At 39.8% G+C, this 19861-nt stretch overlaps 1 protein-coding gene across 1 annotated transcript in view; it reads left to right on the top strand.

The window, feature by feature from the left end:
- Positions 1-19861, top strand: part of CREB5 (cAMP responsive element binding protein 5) — a 208209-nt gene that overhangs the window by 29915 nt on the left and 158433 nt on the right. Inside the window, exon 4 of the mRNA XM_010024349.1 lies at positions 10662-10834. Within this exon, the coding sequence (XP_010022651.1) occupies positions 10662-10834 (173 nt within the window). The remainder of the gene's footprint in view (positions 1-10661; positions 10835-19861) is intronic.

Genomic DNA, 19861 nt, shown 5'->3' with positions numbered 1-19861 from the left:
GTCTTCTGTCCATCAGCCTTCAGGTATGAAGTTGCTTTGGTTGTAGCCATCCCACTGACATCCACTTTGTGGGTGAAAGCTGCTATGTGGAGGAGAGCACTGAGAATAATGGTTCTCCATGTGCAGCTAGGGTGCTCCTCAAGGATGCATGCCTCCCTTGTATCATTAATGGCTCAGCTGTGGGTGTTTAGTCTGGAGAAGAGAAGGCTCAGTGGGACCTTATCGCTCTTTACTGAAAGGAGTGGGGGTTGTTTTTTTTCTCCCAAGTAACAAGAGATAGGACAAGAGGTAACGGCCTCAAGCTGCTGCACCAGGGGAGTTTTGGACTGGATATTAGCAAAAATTCCTTCACAGAGAGGGTGATCAGGTATTGGAACAGGCTGCCTAGGGAAGTGGTGGAATCACTGTCCCTGGAAGTGCTAAAAAACCATGTAGATGAGGCCCTTAGTGACATGGTTTAGTGGTGGTCTTGGCAGTCCTGGGGTAATGGTTGAACTTGATGATTTTAAAGGTCTTTAGCAACTTAATTGATTCTTATGATCTTGGTTGTGATCTCTTGTAATTTCTGTGAGGTTGAAATTCCAATGCATGCTACTCTGAAGCCCCATGCGGTTGTTCTCTTACCAGACTCTTCTGCTCTGTCACCATTATATTACTTTCCTAGGTATACTATGTTGTCTCCAAAAGCTATTCCCTTGTCAGTTCCCAGCACTCTGTAGTTGTTGAAGATATTCATCTTATTTTAGATGTAAAGCAAAAGAACTCAAAGTAGTTTGCTCCAAATCATGCAGTGTGGAAAAGGACGGCTATGCTGTTCCTGGTGTACCTGGCCTGCAGAACACCTTTGGAGTTCAAGTAGTTATATTTCTGATCTCTTCTGCTTTCCCAGTCCTGGGAAACTGTATGTCCCAACTCCACATCAGCTTGCTTACTTGATTTATTTTCTGTTAACAGTAGCTTTTCTTTCAGCGATCTCCAGCAAGCTGTTCTTCAAGACCAAAGTTTGTATGCCTTCATCAATGGATGGTCAGTTCTGTTTTTTGCAAGGGGACTGCTATTGGTTTCTTTTTCTTCCAAGCATGTTTGTTCTCCTGGGCTTGATAGTGTTGTTTCCTTCCTGTCTGCCAGCTGCTGAAATCTGCTGAAAGGCAGAGATGGACAAGGCCAGTGTGTTTCTCCTTAAACTGCAGAATGTCAGGAGCATCTTTGAGGATTTGGAGAGCGTTTTCTTGTAATATCTGTTTGTCTGTAGCCTTTGCTGTACTCACTGGAAGTGAACTTTTCTTAGCTAGAAATGTATTTAACCTTCTTACCTTGTATGTAGACAGTCTGATTGTTTTCCAAACCTTAACATTTTAAACTCTATGGCTACAAAGATTATTAATTTTGTCTGAATGCTTCCAACTGATGAACCTAATTCTCTAAATTCTTACAGCCCAAGATCTAGACTACTCTAGCTCTCATCTCCCAAAACATCAACCTACAATTGATTGAAACGATTGTGAATGCTGTGAAACCACATGCTTACCTTTGTGATCACTTCCCAGGAAGTCTGGTGAATTAACTTGATGCCAGCTTGATGCTTTGGTATGCTTCCTTGTGTGATCTTCGTTGACCAAAACTATTTTCCTACCAGTTCAATTGTCAACCTGCTCCATTGGTTTGACCTATGATCCCTTGTATGTAGCAGATGGTCTGCGTGGGTGCTTTCTGAGATAGCAGTTGGCTTTGACTCCTCAACAGTTCCCAGCATTTGGTTTTAGTCCCCATGTATTGCTAGCCAGCCTGGCCCAACATTGTTGTTGCAGTGGCTTGGGGTTAAAAGAATATTTAGGAAATGCATTTTATTACCAGGGTAGCAGCATTTCCACTTGACTTCTTAGGAGGAAAGTTAAGCCTGCTGGTTTTCTGCTTGAAACTGCCTGAATGGAAAATCACTGGCTGTTTTGTTGCTACCATCTATGCTCTCCTTTACTAACTGCTCTGTCTAAAAAATGTTCTGGTCATTGAATGCGGTCAAGCAGCCATTGCTGTAACTCATGCATGATGCCAATAACTTATGTCAGTGAAATCAATGATGAGAGTTTCAAAGAAGCTTTAAATAAAATATAACAAATTTAAGTGCCAACGCGCTGTCTCTGTGAGTTTGCTATTAACAGATTATAAATGGTTTGCATCATGTTGAAAAGCCCAATGCCTTCAGTTAGTGGTATCAAAGGCTTGTTTAAAGCAATTCCTGGAGGATTGCCGCCCTCTCCCCGCAGCTTTCTGTTTCATGATGGATAAAAACAAAACTCTTTACAACAAAGAAAGGAAACCCAGGTTTTCAACTACCCTCTGACTGGCCTCCAGATCTGGCAGCTGCTTTTGGATGTCTAATTGCTTGTCCTGCAAAAGTTGACATGCACCTACTTTGAGAAGGTTCTTTGAGTACCCACTTTGTACATGCATTCTATCTGATTTACAGAAATGAAATGATAGTGCTGGAAAAAACTCAGAGTAGAGCTTACATTTTTCTTTTAATTTTTTTATTTATTAAAGTTTTCTGGTTTTATGAATTCATCGATAAGTATTAGATGCAGAGAAAAAGTGCAAAATAATGGATAAGATACTGGCCTGGGAGAAAAAGCCCTTCCATTGAGTCTTGATTTTTGGCTACACAAATCACTTTCTCTCTTTTTCTTCCTTCCCCTTTCCTTGCTTTGTCTCTGGACTCTAAGGCTTGTGGGCAAGTGTAGTCCATCAATGTGTCTATACAGATTTTAGCACAATAAGGCCTTGATTTCAACTGAGGCCTCTAGGAATTACACCTAGTAAGTATACTGGCAAATCTCTTTTCTTCCTTTTCAAGTTTCTTACTAGCACTTCTCCATTTGAAATTCATGGCAAGCTCCCTTGTTTACAGCAATCTAATGGGACCATAATTGGGTCCCCAAGATAACATTACAGATATAAGCCAGTTGTTCCTTAGACAAAATTCTATGGAGAATGTATTTTCTGACAAACATGCTTTTTATAAAAGGGTTTGTTGTTTTGTGTTTATTGGTGTTCCATCTGCTCTAGAGAATACATTTGAGAAAAACTAGCTCCAGCATGGCATATAATGTTTCATTAGCAGGCATAACCTTGTTTATTTGCTTTTTTAAATTGTATTTAGGAAAGGAAATCAGTTTGCACCATTGACATGCTGCCAGGTTCCTGTTTATAAATGTCGCAATAGGCAACTTGGAAGAAATGAAAAAGTCATTTTATGGCTTTTGCATAAAGTATGACAGAACTGGGTAGAGCCAGCAGCTGGTTGCGCTCCCCCTGTTTTGCAGCCTTCCAATTAGCAGGACGTAGTGTGGCGTTAGCAGTGCAGAACACACCGAGTCACCCCAACTGGGTTATGCACACTTAGTGCTACTGACATTTAATAGAATCACAGAATGATATTAAATTCTATTTGAACAGAAGAGGCTCTTTGTGCTATGTTTCTTGAACGGCTATCTTGGGCAAGTCATTGTGTATGAAACAAGCAACCCTGAGGAAAATGGGAGATATCTATAGGAAACTTCAAGACATAAGCACAAGCATGCAATCTGATGTCATCTTTTCCCATAGAAAAGCTATTTCCTTTCAAACTCTGGTGAGACCAGTCTCACAAAATTTTATTTTCCTTTAAAATACATTCAGTGCATTTCCTTTATATCACTTTTTTCCTTTTCCCTAGTAAATGGTTTATCGTGGGTACATCTGATACCATATAACTTACTGTGTATTTAAAGAAGGCTTCATATGTCAAAAGTGTAGTCTGGACAGACATGCTGAAAAGGGCATAAGGAGGGTAGAGGGGGAAGAGGGGAGGGAATTGTCAAAGACAAGGGTCATCTTTCAGTATTCATTTCTACTGGTAATTAGAGGGCACCACTGAATATCTGTAATTAGATCATGTCACAAAAATTAAGATAAAAGACCAAAACTTCAAAATCTCCTGCATTTCATCCATAATATCAGAGGATTTGGAGCATTTCCTTACACCGGCAGCCAAAGTGAAGGACAGGCAGGGAGGCTTAACTTGCCCCTGGAAGAGGTTCATGTGCAGTTTCCCCAGAAGATGGGAGGAAGAGACCAAAGGAGGTGACTGCACAGTCTGGGTACTCAAGGGGCAGAGGCCAGGTGGAGGCATGTCAAAGTGCCTGTATTGTGGAGATTTTGTGCAGGGCTTCACCCTTCAGGCAGTGGCCTTAAGAGGATTAGTAGGGCTTAAATGGGCTCTTGGGACTTTGAGTTATAGTGGTGACTGCTGCAGCCTTGAGATGGCTTATACGTGGCTTAGCACTTCATACGTCTGTCCTATGTCTTGTGCCATGCTTCTTAGCAGCAGTGTGTTGTTTGCTGGAGATTAATGGACTTGAGGTTTCATTTGCATCAGTCAGCGTATCTCAGACAGTCTTTCTGATAACATGGTAACAGCTATTGACAGAAAACAGGATAAAAAGATTTATGAGGTGTTTTCTTTTTTTTTTGGTGCCTCTTCAGGAGCAGCCAGCATGTCTACATTTAAGAATAATTGATCCTAACTGAAAACGAAAGGAAGTTTCCCTGCATGTTCCAGCATAGATATTTAGGATCTAATTTTGCAAAGCTCCTGCCAGCCCCACTACACTAGTCTGATCTGTTAATTAACAGTAATTTTTTTCACTAGGGCTCCAGAAGACTGAAAACATTTAAATAAAAGGACCTGGGCTACTGAAGTCTGTAGATACCTTTAGAAATGTTATCTTTTTGTCAAGAAATTCAGAAATTCTGGACAGGGTGCTCTGAAACAGTATTTGGGTGGCGGTTAAACTCTGGTCTGTGAACTGCTGGTGGTCGCAAAGCTGTGGTAAGTCATCTGCAGCTGGTCTGTGGAACCATCTTGCCTTAATTACACAATTTATGATAAGAGCACAGAGTGCTCTGTGAGAAATTCAGAGGGTTGACAGAGGTCTGTGATCCAAAAAATTGGAAACCAGTGGTCGAGACTGATAAGTACAGATTCAAAGCTTTATGATTTCGGTGAGAGCAATGTTTCCCTTCTTCCCCCATCTGTCTATCATTACTTGCCATTTTTGAGTAAGGAGTTTAATGTTTTTTTACGTTTCTACCCCTAAGGAGATCAGGTTGATAACATTTGATTGAGTAGTGGTGCCCAGGGTTCAAGAAGTCAGATGTACCACTTCTGGCCTTTGAGTCTCCAGCACTGTGTGCATAGCCAGCTGTGTCCAGTTCAGCAGTAGATGTTAGATGGGCCTTTGGGGCCAGGAAGAGTCCTTCTGCATTCTGGGATATATCATGCTTGATGGTATTTATTTTTTTTTTTTTAAAGTGCCTTTTTTATCAGGTAGCTGTAAAATGAGTATTTGCCTTTCTTTGAAACATTTTGAGGGATAGATCCTTTGGCATCAGTTCTGTATTTTTGTGTCAGCCTTATAAGTGACTTCATGCCTCTCGCTGAGTAAGGGAGTTAAATGAATTTTAGCAGTCTGCAATAAGATCTTTCTAGTGCTTTGTCCCTATATTTAATGTTACTACACAGCATTTTCCAGCAATTCTTTTCTGTGTCCTTTTATCTGCTTTAGTGCTTTTTCTCATTCAAGCTATACAGATGTTACAGTTTTAAAAAAGTATTGCATTTCAGTCTCCTCCAAGTTTACACTCTCCCATCTCTCACATAATAGAACTTTTCCTTTTCCTTTTGTTTTTGTTTTGTTTTGGTTTGGTTTTTTTCCAATTTAAGTCTTTGTAATAGGATTTCTTTTTCCTGTAATCCTTCAACCATATTAGTTCATTTTTTATCTCAATTTTCTTCCCTAGTTCCTTTGCTATGTTTGCTCGCCTTGCGTGGACAGCAAGCCTAGTTCTGTGCTAATGGCAGTTTAGATGTTGCATGCTACTAACAGGTGAAGCAGTTGTGATGGGCTGTTGTGAGTGTGTTTTCCTTGCACTTCAATCTGAATAACGAGATAATAAATGAGTTGGTGTTGTTTTTTGGGAGATTTGTAACTTTATTTTTGTGATGATCGGTTTTTTTCTGTTGGGAGAGAACCCATAGAGGCTCAGTAATTTTGATGGAGATTGTGTATGATTAAAATAATTGTGAAGCCTGCCATTATTTGCCACATTTAGCCTGTAATTTTCTTTACAACAATGTCTTCCAAGTTTTTAAGCCAACAGGTTCTTTGGTTGTGTAAGCAGCATGTGCAGTGGGTGAGTGTGCCACTGGTAGCTTCTATGCATGCATGCACTACACATATCTTGAAGTTATGGTCTCCATAATCAGGCAAGATGATACTGTACACTGCCATTTAAATGTGTACGTTGGTTGTCCTGAATGCTGTATGTTTGTAGAGCCTTCTAGAAGACTTTAGGTTTGAAATACATGTTTTCTTTCTCCATGCATTATAAAATGTCTGAAAGTGGGGCAGCTTAGAATATTTATCCATGTTAAAATATATTAATTGAGAGGCCTAGCTGTAGAAATTCTAAAATATTGCTATGCATTTGATTTCTATCCTTTTTTTTTTTTTTAAATTTGATGCCTATTAAATTATTTGAAAAATACTTAAAGCTGCTGTTTGGGAAAATACAGTTAAATGATTATTTGCAGAAAATAGAAAAAAGGCAAGAAAGTGCTTTTGTCTTTGTTTAGGTGAATTGGATTTTCATTTTTCATGGCAAATGCCTTCTTACTTTAGAATTTATATAATAATCTGCAAACTATATTTATGTACAGTTGGATATAGGTGTCAGGTCTAGTGACCTAAAAGCTCTCTCAGAACAATCCTGAATGAATCTTCAGTTTGTACAAAACCAGTATCTGCAATTTTCATTAAACCTCACAGTTAAGAAGGAATAGTAGGAAAAAATATAAGCTGGCTTTGGTTAAGAAACCTGCTATTATAGTCTAAAACCACAAACTCTGTTTGGAACTCAGGAGATTACAATGGATTGGAAAGGAAGGATCCATCTTCTTCATCCTTTGCCTTCAGTAGATGAAGATAGGTGATAAAGGTGGTGCTCTGTGACATGGATGGGTGTTTCTCTGGAAGAACCAAGGTTTAGTGGAAATGGTGACTGCCTGGAGTCACGGGCTGTATTTCGCCTTGTCTGTGGAGCCGTCATTTCTCTGGTTGCCAACAGGGTGTGTGTTCTTGTGATGTGTAATCCTCTCCACCAGAACATGGAAGCATGACTTCAAGAAGTTTTTAGCTTTTAGAAAAAAAAGCATGTTGCCTATCCAAAGTTAAATGGTTGCATGTGGGAGAAAAATGCTCAAATGTTTTCTTGAAGCTAAAATGAGGGATACAGTGTAACTGGGGAGAAGTCAAGCTGATGATGATCTATTCCCTTTCCTCTTGCAGCTGGAAAGGTTGAGAATGAGCATGTTGATTTTAAAGTGGTTTGTGGATATGACTTGTTGTTTTTTGTTTTATTTATTTGAATGTTAAATACTGCTGGAGAGTACAGTATGAGCACATGGGCAAGGCAAGCATTTCTATAAAAGCTCTTCAGTGCTATAATCCTCCTTTCTGCTTCAGTGGGAGTGACTGGGAACTTTGAGGATGAAATTTAATCCTAGAGGAAATAAATTCCTCTGACTTTATTGGATCTTAATTAAGATCCATTAAATGAATCTTAAGGACAGACGATGTTTTTCATGTCTCTACAGCTCCTGGTATGCAGGTGGCTCGTTCCCTGTGTGAACATTTAGGTTCAGTTTAATAAAATGAATAATAATAAGCTCATATGCTTTCTTCTATTGCTGAAGGACAGCTGGGAAGATCTCTGAGAAAACTGTGTGTCATACTCTTGGAGTATGCATGGGTCTTGGAGTGCTAAAAGCAGGAGAGCTCTACCCACATCATCACTCCTGCTGACAACTTCTCTGAGTTGAGGTGCTGGGAGCTCCCCATCTAGTTTCAGTTAATCATTGGCTCAGGAGCTGGAAGAGAATGAAAAGGCAAGTCAAACTGGGATGTTCCTCTTGAATCCCTGATGGAAGAGTATGCAGAACTCCTTAAAAGTAGAGGTGGAAGCAGCCTAGCCAACTAACAATTCAACGATAAATTTAGCCGATGTTGCCCAATTTGTTCTGCTCCTATAAGGGCCCAAAGTAGAGTCTGCAAGGAGGTCATTAATATCCTATCCAGATCCATTCAGAATCAGGTGCAGAGCTCAACATGACAAGGCTGGTTTTGGACTTCTGGAGACGATCTGCATGACGCATGCAGTGGGCCTAGTCTTGCTGTGCTGGTGATATAGAGTCACTCTGCATGTCATGATGCATATAACTAGATCAGATAGGCTCAGTGTCAGATCCGTTGCGCGTTACCTTTCTGCCATGTTTCAAAGCATATGCATTGCCATTTAAGTATGAACTTGCTTGAACTTCTCTGTAAATTCACAAGCATCTCACCAATTTAAATTATTCACAGATTGCCAAATCCCTTTCTTGTGAATGTGAGAGTCATGCTGAGTTTGACATTTTGTTGGGAAATCATAGGCTTTTTCTTGGCAGTGTAGTATAAAGTTATAGTTCTTGCCCAACAACAGTGCTTGCATTACTGAGAAGAATGGACACGTGGGTGCATTGACAGGTTTTCATTCTGGTTTTGCTTTCCATGGATCATATATTCAGCCTACTTTCTGAAAAGATAGCTTATTGGAAATTGTTAAAACTCTGAAACACCATTACAAGTTTATGCATGTAAGCTAACAATTACAATGTCTTCTATGCAAGCACAATAGCATCATAATTTATGCCATTTGTACCTTGCAGAGGGCTGGAGTTATAGGGGAAAGAGAGAGAGAAAGAGAATAAAATTAAAATACTGAATCTAGGAGCACAGGAACCTGTTATTAAATCTTTAAGTTCTACATTGCATGGTACAACAAAATCCAGTCAAAATCTGGACAACTGCTGGGGTAACACTAGTCTAAAGCTCATGATGGATTTATACCGTGTTCCTTCCCAGGCGTTGTGGCCTCATTGCACCATTCACTTTTCCTTAGAGATCATACGATATAGCAGAGCAGTGTTCTGTAGCTCTTGGAAATCTGTGGTCTGGAGTCTGTAATCTAGAGACATTTATGAAAATCTATGAGAAATAAGTGAATACTGAACCTGATTCATACTATGTGAATTATTTCCTCAAAGAGGAACTCGGAGCTGAGTCTTCATACTGGTTCTAACCATGCGGCTGTAGGTAGACTCATGCTGCTGTAGGCAGTACCTCTGCCTCTTTATACGTTTATGAAGACTGGAACAACTCTTCTAAAAGAAACAGAGAGATTCCTGTTTCCACACTAGCCTGGGAAATCACCTGAAATATGTAAGACTTGGGAGACTGGGGGGTGACAGCCAAGGCTTTCAGTGTAGGTCCTCTAATTATTGGCTCTTTTTCCATGAGGAATGTCCTCTAAAGGGTTTATTCTTGTTTTGGTTCAGAATGCAATCTTTTTTTTAGGTCTGGGATTTGGTATGTTGTCTGTTTCTCCTGTCCTCCACATTTGATCAGAGCTCTGAGATTTCTTTCTCACCATCTTTATTTATCTTTATTTTATGGGTTTTATGTGTTTCCTACATATATTGGCTCATAAATTGGAATACTGAATGAAATTTAACTTTGGTTTTCAATCCTGAGTATTGCAGTGGGTATCAGTCATGCTTTGCATGAGTCTTGGTGGCAGAATGTGTGTGTAAAGGTGTGTTCGTTTCCTTTTCCTCAGCGTAGCATGAGGTGATGATGTAAAGTTTCTTTTCCTCTTACTGCTAACAATCCACACATTGATGCCTGATAGGAAAAATAATGCACTTGAGGTTACCATATTTTTGTATGTATACACTGTTGGTTATATCTGGCTTGAGAGTTTTGTTTGTTTTTAAATACGGGCCAAGTCAAACCCTGTGGTTTAGCAACAGCATGTATTGTGTGTGCAGGCATAAAAGGAGAGTTTTACTTGACAGTTCCTTCCTTAGTAGTATCCTCGTCTCCATTGGCTTGTTCACTCTGTACTTACAAGTTATCTGTAAACTTTTTTTAAGAACTTTTAAGAGCTCCAAGTTACCTGAAGCAAATGTTATATATGTGCAAATACAGTACTTTTATTCTAGGCCTCTGGGATGCTATTGCTCTGCAAAATATATGGAGGCTAATAGAAGTGGCTCTTTCATGATGTACCATGTACTGTTTGTTACTTTGGGACTATAAAACTTGATTTGCTTGTCAGTCTAAGCAGACCTAGTACACAGTAAACAACCCATGTAGTAAATCAAGGTGCCCTGCACTCACCACAGAAGTAATTTTCCAACAAAATATATATCTTATTCAGTTGGGAGAATATGTGCTAAATATCCCCTCTATAAATCACGAGTCTGAATCACAGAAGAGTGATTAGTCAACTTGTGGGTATTTTTCCATTTATATTGCCCTGTGAAAATAAACAGTTATTTTTCATTTTTTTTTTTAAATCGTTGTTGGTTACAAGTTCTGTTGAGCTGGTAACTTCCTATTGTTGATACTTTCAGATTTCTAATAGTACTCCTATAGAACAGAAAACCAAGATAAGACATTTACTCCATTTTCATTTTCCTCCACCATGTCCCATTTTGTCTGGCTTTTATTTTTTTTCCACAGAATATCTCCATGCATAACACAGTTGGAGGAGCAATGGCAGGACCTGGATCTCACCAGCTGACAAATACAAGGATGCCAAACCATGACACCAGTGTTGTGATTCAACAAGCCATGCCATCTCCACAGTCCAGTTCAGTCATTACACAAGCACCTTCCACAAATCGACAGATTGGGTGAGTCCATTTCCATGTTCTCATTTCTCCAGTTCTCTGGCTCCAGCAGCTGCGTGGATATTCCTCTTGTGGTTCTTAAGGTTCAGTTGCATGCAGACCAGATGTTGTTCTTATGGTTCTTGAGGAGTTTGCACTTGATCCTGCCAGCATGCTACAAAGACCCTTGCAATGTGTTGTAGACTGTGTAGGAATGGCCAGGTTACTACATCTACTCTGGACCTGGCACTTTGTTTCATAAAGGGCAGAGTGCTTTATTTGTTGGGAAGTCCTGCTTTCTCTATCCACATTTTTGTTTTTATCTGCTTACGTTCAAAGTTCATGTTGTTTTGATGACTGCTCTGGAAAGAAAGATGGAGTATTTCTGAAGCTAATCCTTTCACTTCCTTCAATGGAAATTCTGGGTGCTCAGTGGGATTGGGCTATTTCCTGCATACTCTGTTTAACTAAGTAATGCTGGAAGACAAAATAAAAAGACCATAAAGATAAATGGATTTTGTCACAGAGACCTCTGTAAACAGTTGCTCAATTTGTGATGGTGAATCCATATTTATTCCCATAAATTGACATCATGGATGCTTATTGTATTGGCTTGAATGGCAGCTGTGTGCTCCTGTTTGGAGAGCTGTGTGAACAAAAACATCCATGTTTTGTACACATGGTTACTCCCAGCAAACATGAGGTACTCATAAGTCACAATAACTTGTTTGTAATTATACAGAAACTGCCCAGATGGTTTGAGGGTGTAGTTTTTCATCACACAACTCTGAATTTGGGGTGAGGGGTGGGGGGGAAGGTTATGCATGAAAACAAATGGATAAAAAGATATATCAGTAGACTAAGAAGGAAGCCACAGTCTAGATTCATTATCTGTCATTTGTAATTTGGTCACATCTATTACATGATAAGTGCAAAAGCAGTCTCTGTCCCCAGTCATTGTCTAAATAATTGATGAGCCTCTTCAGAGTAGAGCTCAAAAGTGAAATCCTGGCATTGAAAACTCGAAATCCAGTTATTCTTGAGTTTTCTTTCAAGATTCTTGGTGGCTGGGGGAGGATGTAGACCACAGGCTCTCCATCTCCCACTGCCATGGTGTCAGCGATGGCCTGTGAAACTGACTGCTCTGGAAGGGTTACCCAGTATGCACAGGACACTGATTCCATCCACTGCCTCATTTTGTGCTCCTGACAAAGCTCCTCTATTTTCCTTTTTCCTACTATTTTGGGATTTGGTTCTTAATATAGAAGTCTGATAGAATGGGTCAGGTAAATATATTTGATAGGTGTGCCTTTGTTACATATTGACAAAACACAGTGTTCACTGAGATTTCACGTGCAATACTCTTCTCCTGTGAATCCAAGAATGTTGTGTTATATATATCCCATTCTGCTTAAAGACAAGGGGCTGGGAGAAAGAGAGGGAGAAAGAAACAGTTTATTTTTCAGTTTTAGAAAGAAAACCAGCTAATGCCATTATTTGGGTTAAGGATGATTAAACTACTGTTCAAATTGTGACTTAATAGGTCTAGTGATAATTATGATCCTAATTAAAACAAAAAAAAAACCAAACCAAACAACTCTTAATAGTCAGCAGTGAGGTATTTTATATGGGTCTGTACTTGGCTTCCAAACAATTGTTTCTATATAATGAGAAAAAAACTGCATGTGGTTTTGCAAGACCCTGTCAGTCAGGTTTTAGGTTTGTGCTGGTTCAGGGCCATGGTGATTAGAATCTCCAAACTTGGAGGGGTTGAGGATAAAAAGGCCTATTTCCTAGTCAGTAGTGAGTGTCTCATTGGGGAAACTTTGTCATGACATATCTTAATTCTCCCTTGTGATTGAATCACACAAACATTTCCCAAGTCTGAGTCTAAAGCTGCTCTATTGGGAAGCAATTGTCAGCATTTTAGTCTCTGTGTGAGTTGGTGTGTGAATGAGACTTATGGTGTGACCTCCAGCATACTCTGTTCCCCATTCTTCCCTCTGCCTAGGAGCTTTTGTTTTTTGTTCATGGTGTGTCCTAGGAGATAATTGCTGCATTTTCAACTTCATCCTGTTGCCAGAGTGTTGAGCATCCTTGTTGTCTGTCATTTTTTCCTTCAGTCTTTTCCTTGTGGTGCCTGTGTTATTTATTCAAAGAACATATCTTGTCATTTCCATTTATCTTCATCTTATCCTTCTAAAAGTCCTAAGAATTATATCCAAGACTTATTCATGAGGAATACAGACTGGACAATGGTTTTGGTATTAGACAACTAAAGAAAAATCCAGATGGGTTCAGAAAGTGTTTTGAGTTCAGAAAAGTTTGGTGGTTTTGGTTTGGCCTCACAAAGTTGAGATGATTCAGCTTTTTAACCAAATTCTGAGGTGCTCAAATCAGTGGTTTTGGGTTGGATTCCCACCTTTTTTTAGAACATCTGAAGCTGCCCCAAAGGGTGGATGAGTCCTTACCATGGAGAATTGTGCCAGAGAATATGCCTTTTAATGAGAAATAAAACCAGCAGAGAGCAACTGGGTAATACTCTCATTGAGTTCTGTAAGAGCAGGATCAAGTCCTAAAGGTTATATAGAACCATCTTGTAGCAATATTCTGATTTTTATCACAACCACAAATATTTTAGTGTCAGACTATGGCCAAGCCACCTGCAAATGTTTGTGATGGCCTTACTCCAATAAAAACAGGGAACAGCAATGAAAAGTCCTCATTTAGACCCTGCTCGTAGGCTGTGCTCTAGTAACAGAGAATGGGACCCACCTGTGCCCGCACACAGCTCGTTTCATGGTGAGAAGTGGGTGAGTTCATAGCAGCTGACATTCCCAAGGGATGTAATTTTCCCCTACTTTCTTCTTTCCTTCTCTTTTTCCTCCATCTCCCTCCACCCCTCTCCCTCCCTCCATGCCCGTCTTTTTTCCTATGCTCTACTCTGGTTCTGGGGGCTTGCGTATGAAATGAGATATTGACACCAGGCATGGGAAAAGATGACAGAATGAGCGTTGTTGGGCAAGCCTTACTGGCACAGTGTATATACACACATTGTTTCAGCTATTAAGCTTCAGCTACTACTGAACAGGCACCCAGCCAGATTAATCAGAAAAAGGGAAGAGCATGAAGGTTAATAACTTAAAAAATGAGACAGGGTGCAGTCCCACTTCCTCCCACCATGTACCTTGGTTGAGAACAAACAGCAGTGTTATTATTACAGCAAACTGGCAGGTTGGTAAAAAGGTCTCAGATAGTATTTATGTGGTGAGGCAGTCTCTAAGCTCCTTGCCATCCCTCCTCCCTCCTCCTCAAGCCTTTAACATGTGGGAGGAATGCTGTAACTAGTAACTACTTGTGCTGATGAAAAATCAGTTGAGGAACACTTAGCGGTGAAGGGTGTCTTTGGCTGATTAATAGCACATCATTTGAAGATAAGATACATGGAGGAAAAACAGTAAGGCATATGGAGGAAGGGAAGAAAAAATGATATGACATACATTTGTCAAAGGTATAGAAAGGCAGATAAGCTGAATCAGGTTAAGATACGGGACTGTGAACTAGGCAGTACAATAGCAGTGCTTGTTGTCTTTTTTTTTTTTCCTAATAACTCTATTTTTTCAGTGGCCGAGTTCAGCAATGTATGTGAAAACTATGGTCAGACAAATTGATGACAGCACAGTACATTGGTTGCTTTATCTGGACTTGTCTTTTGCTAGGTAAGGTGTCTTTTTCAGACCAGCAAAGTGTGTAGGTGACTGCAGCCTAACAGCTCAGTGCTCCTGGAGAAAATAACCTGCTGCTGTTTTTCAAGCTAGCAGCAGACATAACTGCTAATTATTCCAGCTTGAAACTCACTGGTACAGCTCTGAAGCTGAAAGGGAACATGAGAGGGTTGAGGGTTGTTACACATGGGACTAACAGAGGTTCAGTGACATAATGAAGAGCAGCAGACTCATTGTGACTGGCCTTGGGGATTTGGAAAAAGAAAAATGCTCAGATGTAGTCTTAATCAGAGGCACCTGAGAGGGCTCCTCTGCGGCAAGCACAGGAGTTTTACCATAGCAGCAAGCTATCTGAGACTGTAGCTGCTGGTTCAGCTCTCAGAGTGTCCTGCTATCATCCTTTCTAGCTTGAAGAAACAGAAGAGACTCGTAAGAGATGTTCACAGGCAGAAACCTTTCCATAAAGCAGCTAGTTCTGGAAGGCACTTGGAATAGACTGGTAACTCTGAAGGGTCTTTGTACATTGCCAGATAAAATTTCTCTTTACGGTCCTAGTAAGTTGTAGGAGTGTATGGCATCAAAGAGGCCATGAAATGATGTGCTTTTATTTAATTCAAAGACCAGTTCCCTTTCCAGGAAACCTGCATAAAAGCCTCTGTTACAACTCATGTATTTGAACTGAAACACCACAGTATGTTGTGAGATGAGAAGAAATATGCAGTGGGAGATGAAGTATCAAATAACCTCTTGGTTACTACATAGGTCCATTCCATAGCCTTGGTTGTACAGGAGGTAAGAACATCATTGGAAGGGGAGGAAAATGGAGAGGTGGGAAGAAAGAGCATCTGACGGTGTCATTTTGTCCCAGTACTTTTTTCCCTGTCTTTGTACTCAAAGGTGGGCTTTATTCCCTGTTTAATGCTCCTGCTTCTTTTTCTTCTGTTTATGCTAAGACATGTTTTCTGTAGTCCCTTTTACCACACTGACCTCGGCCAACCTTAACATGGAATCCCATCAAGCCAAATGTGTGCAGCAGCCACAAGTCTCTAGGAAGCTCAGGTGAATTACTTAGGAAATTATTACAAGCGAGCCATTCACAGAAACAAGTTGTCTCATAGCTCATGGCTAGAAGGCAGGGTTATTAGGGAGTAAAGGAGTCTGATGGATCCTCTCAAGCCGTTTCATCCCTTTTAGGTAGCCAGTGCCTAGGTCTACATGCTGACCTGCAGATGGAACTGTGCTGCTCTGTGTGTGACGTTTGGAAACTCTGTCTGCTCCCCAGCCTCCCCTGTTGTTGTTTGCATCGGCATGTTCAGGAGCTGCTGACTCAATCTCTCCTGACACTGCTGAGTCAGGAAGAAGAAAGAGTGAACAGCACTGGTCTATGTGTCAGACATAGCACAAAGGGGTGATTGTTCCTGACATCTTTCTTCTATCTCAAACCATACACTCCCATGCCTTTCCAGAAACTCTTTCTTGCTGTAAGGTCTAGGGAGGGGTTGGAAAGTACTGACATATATCAAGATGACTTTCAAGGGACTGAAAGGAGGATCATTAGCCAGGTAATAAATAGCCTGTCAGCCAGGAATGGAGAAAGTTCAGTGTGTTTCTTATCTGACTTGAAGTAAACTGTTATCCCAAAGTTATGTGCTTGTTATACGTAGTGGTTAAATTTATTAATGAACACAGTATTTTGTGCCTCATACTTTCTACTTGACAAAAGTCCTAAGCTTATTAGAAATGTTGCTTGTTCGCACCAAGAACAGAAGATAAAAAAAGGTGTCAAGGATATTGTGAGACTTGCTGGCCACTACTCTTATTAGGATCGTTATCTTTTGTTATGAAGAGAAACCAGCCTCCTCCCTCTCCTGATGGTATTTCACATAGGCAGCAAAACCACACAAGCCAATTCTTATGTAAGTGTTTTCTAAGAAATGGATCATGACATTTCCATTCTGGAAAGCTTATCCTGCCCAAAAACTATAAGAAAGCAAGGTCAGAATAGTGTTTTGCAACCATAACTGTACCAGAACAGAAATATTGAGCCTTCATAGGCATAGGCTGGCTCTCACATCAGTCATAAATGTGGCTTAAATATGATATACAGAACTTGGAGAATACAGCATTGATTGCTTAATTTTAGTGGTTGGTATCTCTTACGTACCTGACGTATCTATATATATATAAAATACACACTGTATAAATCTTCTTTAAAGGTGTCATCAAAATCTGTAGTCAGAGCTTCTGATTTATATGACTCTCTGAACTAACAGATGTAAAATAATTTTTGAATGGAAGAGGATCTCAGAGTTGCAGTGGGTTTGATGTGACTGAGCTTTCCTAGTCCAGAAATGATCATTAGAGCTCTGCATGCCTGAATTGCATAGCTCTGCTCTTCATCACAGGTTTGCACTTAACATGCTCTGATGCATGATTCCAGTATGTGTTTTATCCAAGTGTCAGCCTGTTTGACAGGTAACTAAGCCACAGTACAACACTAACTCAAACAATATAGGCTTTGTTTGGTAGAAGGCTTTTTGAAAAGATATTTATTTTCTTTTTATTTAAGAGAGTAATTTGGAGGTTACAGGGAAATAGCAAAGGTTGGGATGCTGCCCCACACCATGTCAGTTAAGAGAAGAGCTTAAATGTTTTCTGGGGGTGGCACAATGGTTGTAATGAGTGAGTAAAAAGTGAAGAGCATTATGTGCAAAGTGCAATAATGTTCATGTGCAAAAGAAACTCTGATAAAATTGTATTTGTTTCAATAAGAGAATTGTCATTGATGTGCCAGTTGGCATTGTCTGAAAACCAATGACAGTATTCCAGAGAAAAATAGCCTGAGGGAAAATGCATAAACTACAGACTATGTGTAAACTGTATGGATCCTATTTTACCACCTATAAAAGTAGGCCTCCCCATTAGTTGACAAGTTGGGGTTTAGAAATCAGTGGTACAGTATGGTCCCGTGTAAGTCAGATATATGGTTTTATTTATATGAGCTGGCAGGCCAAATATGCATTTGAAAAAAAAAAAAAAAAACAGTCCCAACATCAAAACACAAAATAATACAATTTAAATTAAAAGTATAGATAAATCTAAGATGACACCACCACCAAAAGGACTTCTTCTAAAAAAATGAAATGATGTTTGATTTAGAAGGAAAAAATAATTCAAATGTATCTGTCATTTTGAAGATCTTCTAGCAAAGTTTCACATGGTAAATCATAATTTAGAATTCTAGTAGTAATGTTTAGTAAAAAATTTCTGAGGTGAACAAGGAACTGGTGGCTAGACAAAACATGCAGGTAGATTGAGATGTGTTCATTTTGATGAGTGCTGGAAGGAACACATTAGAAAGTGTATTTTAGAAACATATGCTGCTATGAGCATCTGTATTCTGCCAACAGAGATGTTTATTCTGAGCTCACATGAATGAAGTGGAATTTTGCCAGTAAAAGAAGGGGTTGTGTTACTCCACTTGTAGGATCCAGGTCCTAATTGGTTTATGAAATGAAGGGGGCAATCTCTGAGCTATTACCAGCTTCCTCTGCTGCAAGTGTAGTGAATCGCAGCTGTTCTGATAGGGTCCATAAAAACTTGGAGGGGTAATAAAATGTTTTCACTGGACAATTCTCCAACTGAGTGAAATCCAAATCCCTAGCTTATTTGACAGTCATTAGAGGATTGTATATTCTTCCTGGGCAATTCTGGTTTACATTATGTTACTTTTAACCATAGCATCCAGGCTGACCAGTGCTGTAAAGGTAGGGGTTCAAAGTGACATTCGTATTCCTTTTTTAAGCGTACAAATTGAAATACAATGTGTAGATGTCAAACATCTGATATAAGAAAGAAGTTGTGCCTGTTGTTCATTTTCTACCTTTTCTTGCTTGTGTTTTCATACTTTCCTTCCCCCCCATCTCTTGGTCTTTTTTTTTTTTGTGAGATAAAAAAAAGGGCATGGTTATCATCAAATGACCCTAGGCAGAAATTCCGGTGCTTCTAGTCCCATGATTTCTGTAATGAAAATAGTAGCTTTTGGTCTTTGTAAGTTTTCTTCAGGGAACTTAAAACTTTCTAGATCTGGTTAAAAGTCAGATATGTTAATCCTGACTAAATTTTTTTAAATCCTCCCCCTCTCCCCCCATCTGTGATTTCTCAGGCAAAGACAGGATAACCCCACCTTTCAAAGCAAGATGACCTAAAAGGAATACAAATAGAACATAATAAGAAGTGTCTTAAAGAATAATGAGTTGGGTTATTGGGTTTCCAGGTTAGTTTAATTTCAGCTGCTTGGGTTCGAAGCTTACACTGCTGTGAGCATCCACTTTCAGACTGTAGCTGGGTATTTATACAACATATCATCAAAGCTTCTCCATTTAAATTAGTCCTTGTATGCTAGATGTTGCTTGTCATATCTTAGATAGGCTGCTGCCTTTGGTGTCTAGAAAGTGACGATGCCACTCCACTTCAGGTGTAAGGTGCTGGGGGGCCCTCTGGTCCTTTAAGCATTGTGGAAGTAAGACCTAGCTACAGTTGAATATCTGTCATCTTGCCACATGTCCCTGGCTTGTAACATGCAGTAAAGTTGTCCCACAAATTGTATAGGAAGAGGTTTGTGAGGTGCACAGATCTGAATGGTGATGCTCTCCTGGAGCACCTGGGCAAAGCTGCCTGAAGAAAGCTTTCCTGATATGCTCATGGGTAAAGCTTGTGTTCTCAGCAAGTGTTTCGTGCTGTTACTAGAAACTGTCCCGGGAGAGATGAACTGCTGACTTAATGTGCCTGAAGGAATCTCTCTTTGAATATGCTGGACTTCATTAATTCACTGTCACTGCAAGTTGTTGATGTAACTTTTTGGGGCAGCACGAGTAAGTGAGCATTATGAAAATGGGCAAAAGGCAGCAGCAGTTTAAAAATATTCAGTCAAATAAGAAGGTTTGTTAAACTCAACAGGCTGTTACGGATGGCTGATCCTGGTTGAAATACTGCTACAACATTTGAAGACATGAACTGGAACTGGTAAACAAAGGAGACCAAATTTGAACCAATTTCTTACCATTTCTCTCAATTTGTGCTTATCTCAAGAGGTTTTGTCTGAGGTTGCATGGCACACGTATTAAACGAAGTCCATATTGAAAATATGTGCTCAGTAGGTTATACCGGAGGTGGTTAATGCATACACCGAATGGAAGAGTTGCGTATAAAACTTTACGTCTTTACAGTTGTTTTCCTTTTTAGTCAGTTTTAATTTCTTCTTGCTCTGCAGTCCATTCCAGGCCCACAGAAGAAAGAGACCTAGAGTGTCTTTGAATTGCTTCTG

The sequence above is a fragment of the Nestor notabilis genome, unplaced genomic scaffold, assembly GCF_000696875.1.
Source record: "Nestor notabilis isolate BGI_N333 unplaced genomic scaffold, ASM69687v1 scaffold2021, whole genome shotgun sequence".
In the NCBI taxonomy this organism is placed as follows: domain Eukaryota; kingdom Metazoa; phylum Chordata; class Aves; order Psittaciformes; family Psittacidae; genus Nestor; species Nestor notabilis.
Note: the sequence above shows the minus strand (reverse complement) of the source record. Positions and strands in the feature narration are given on the sequence as shown.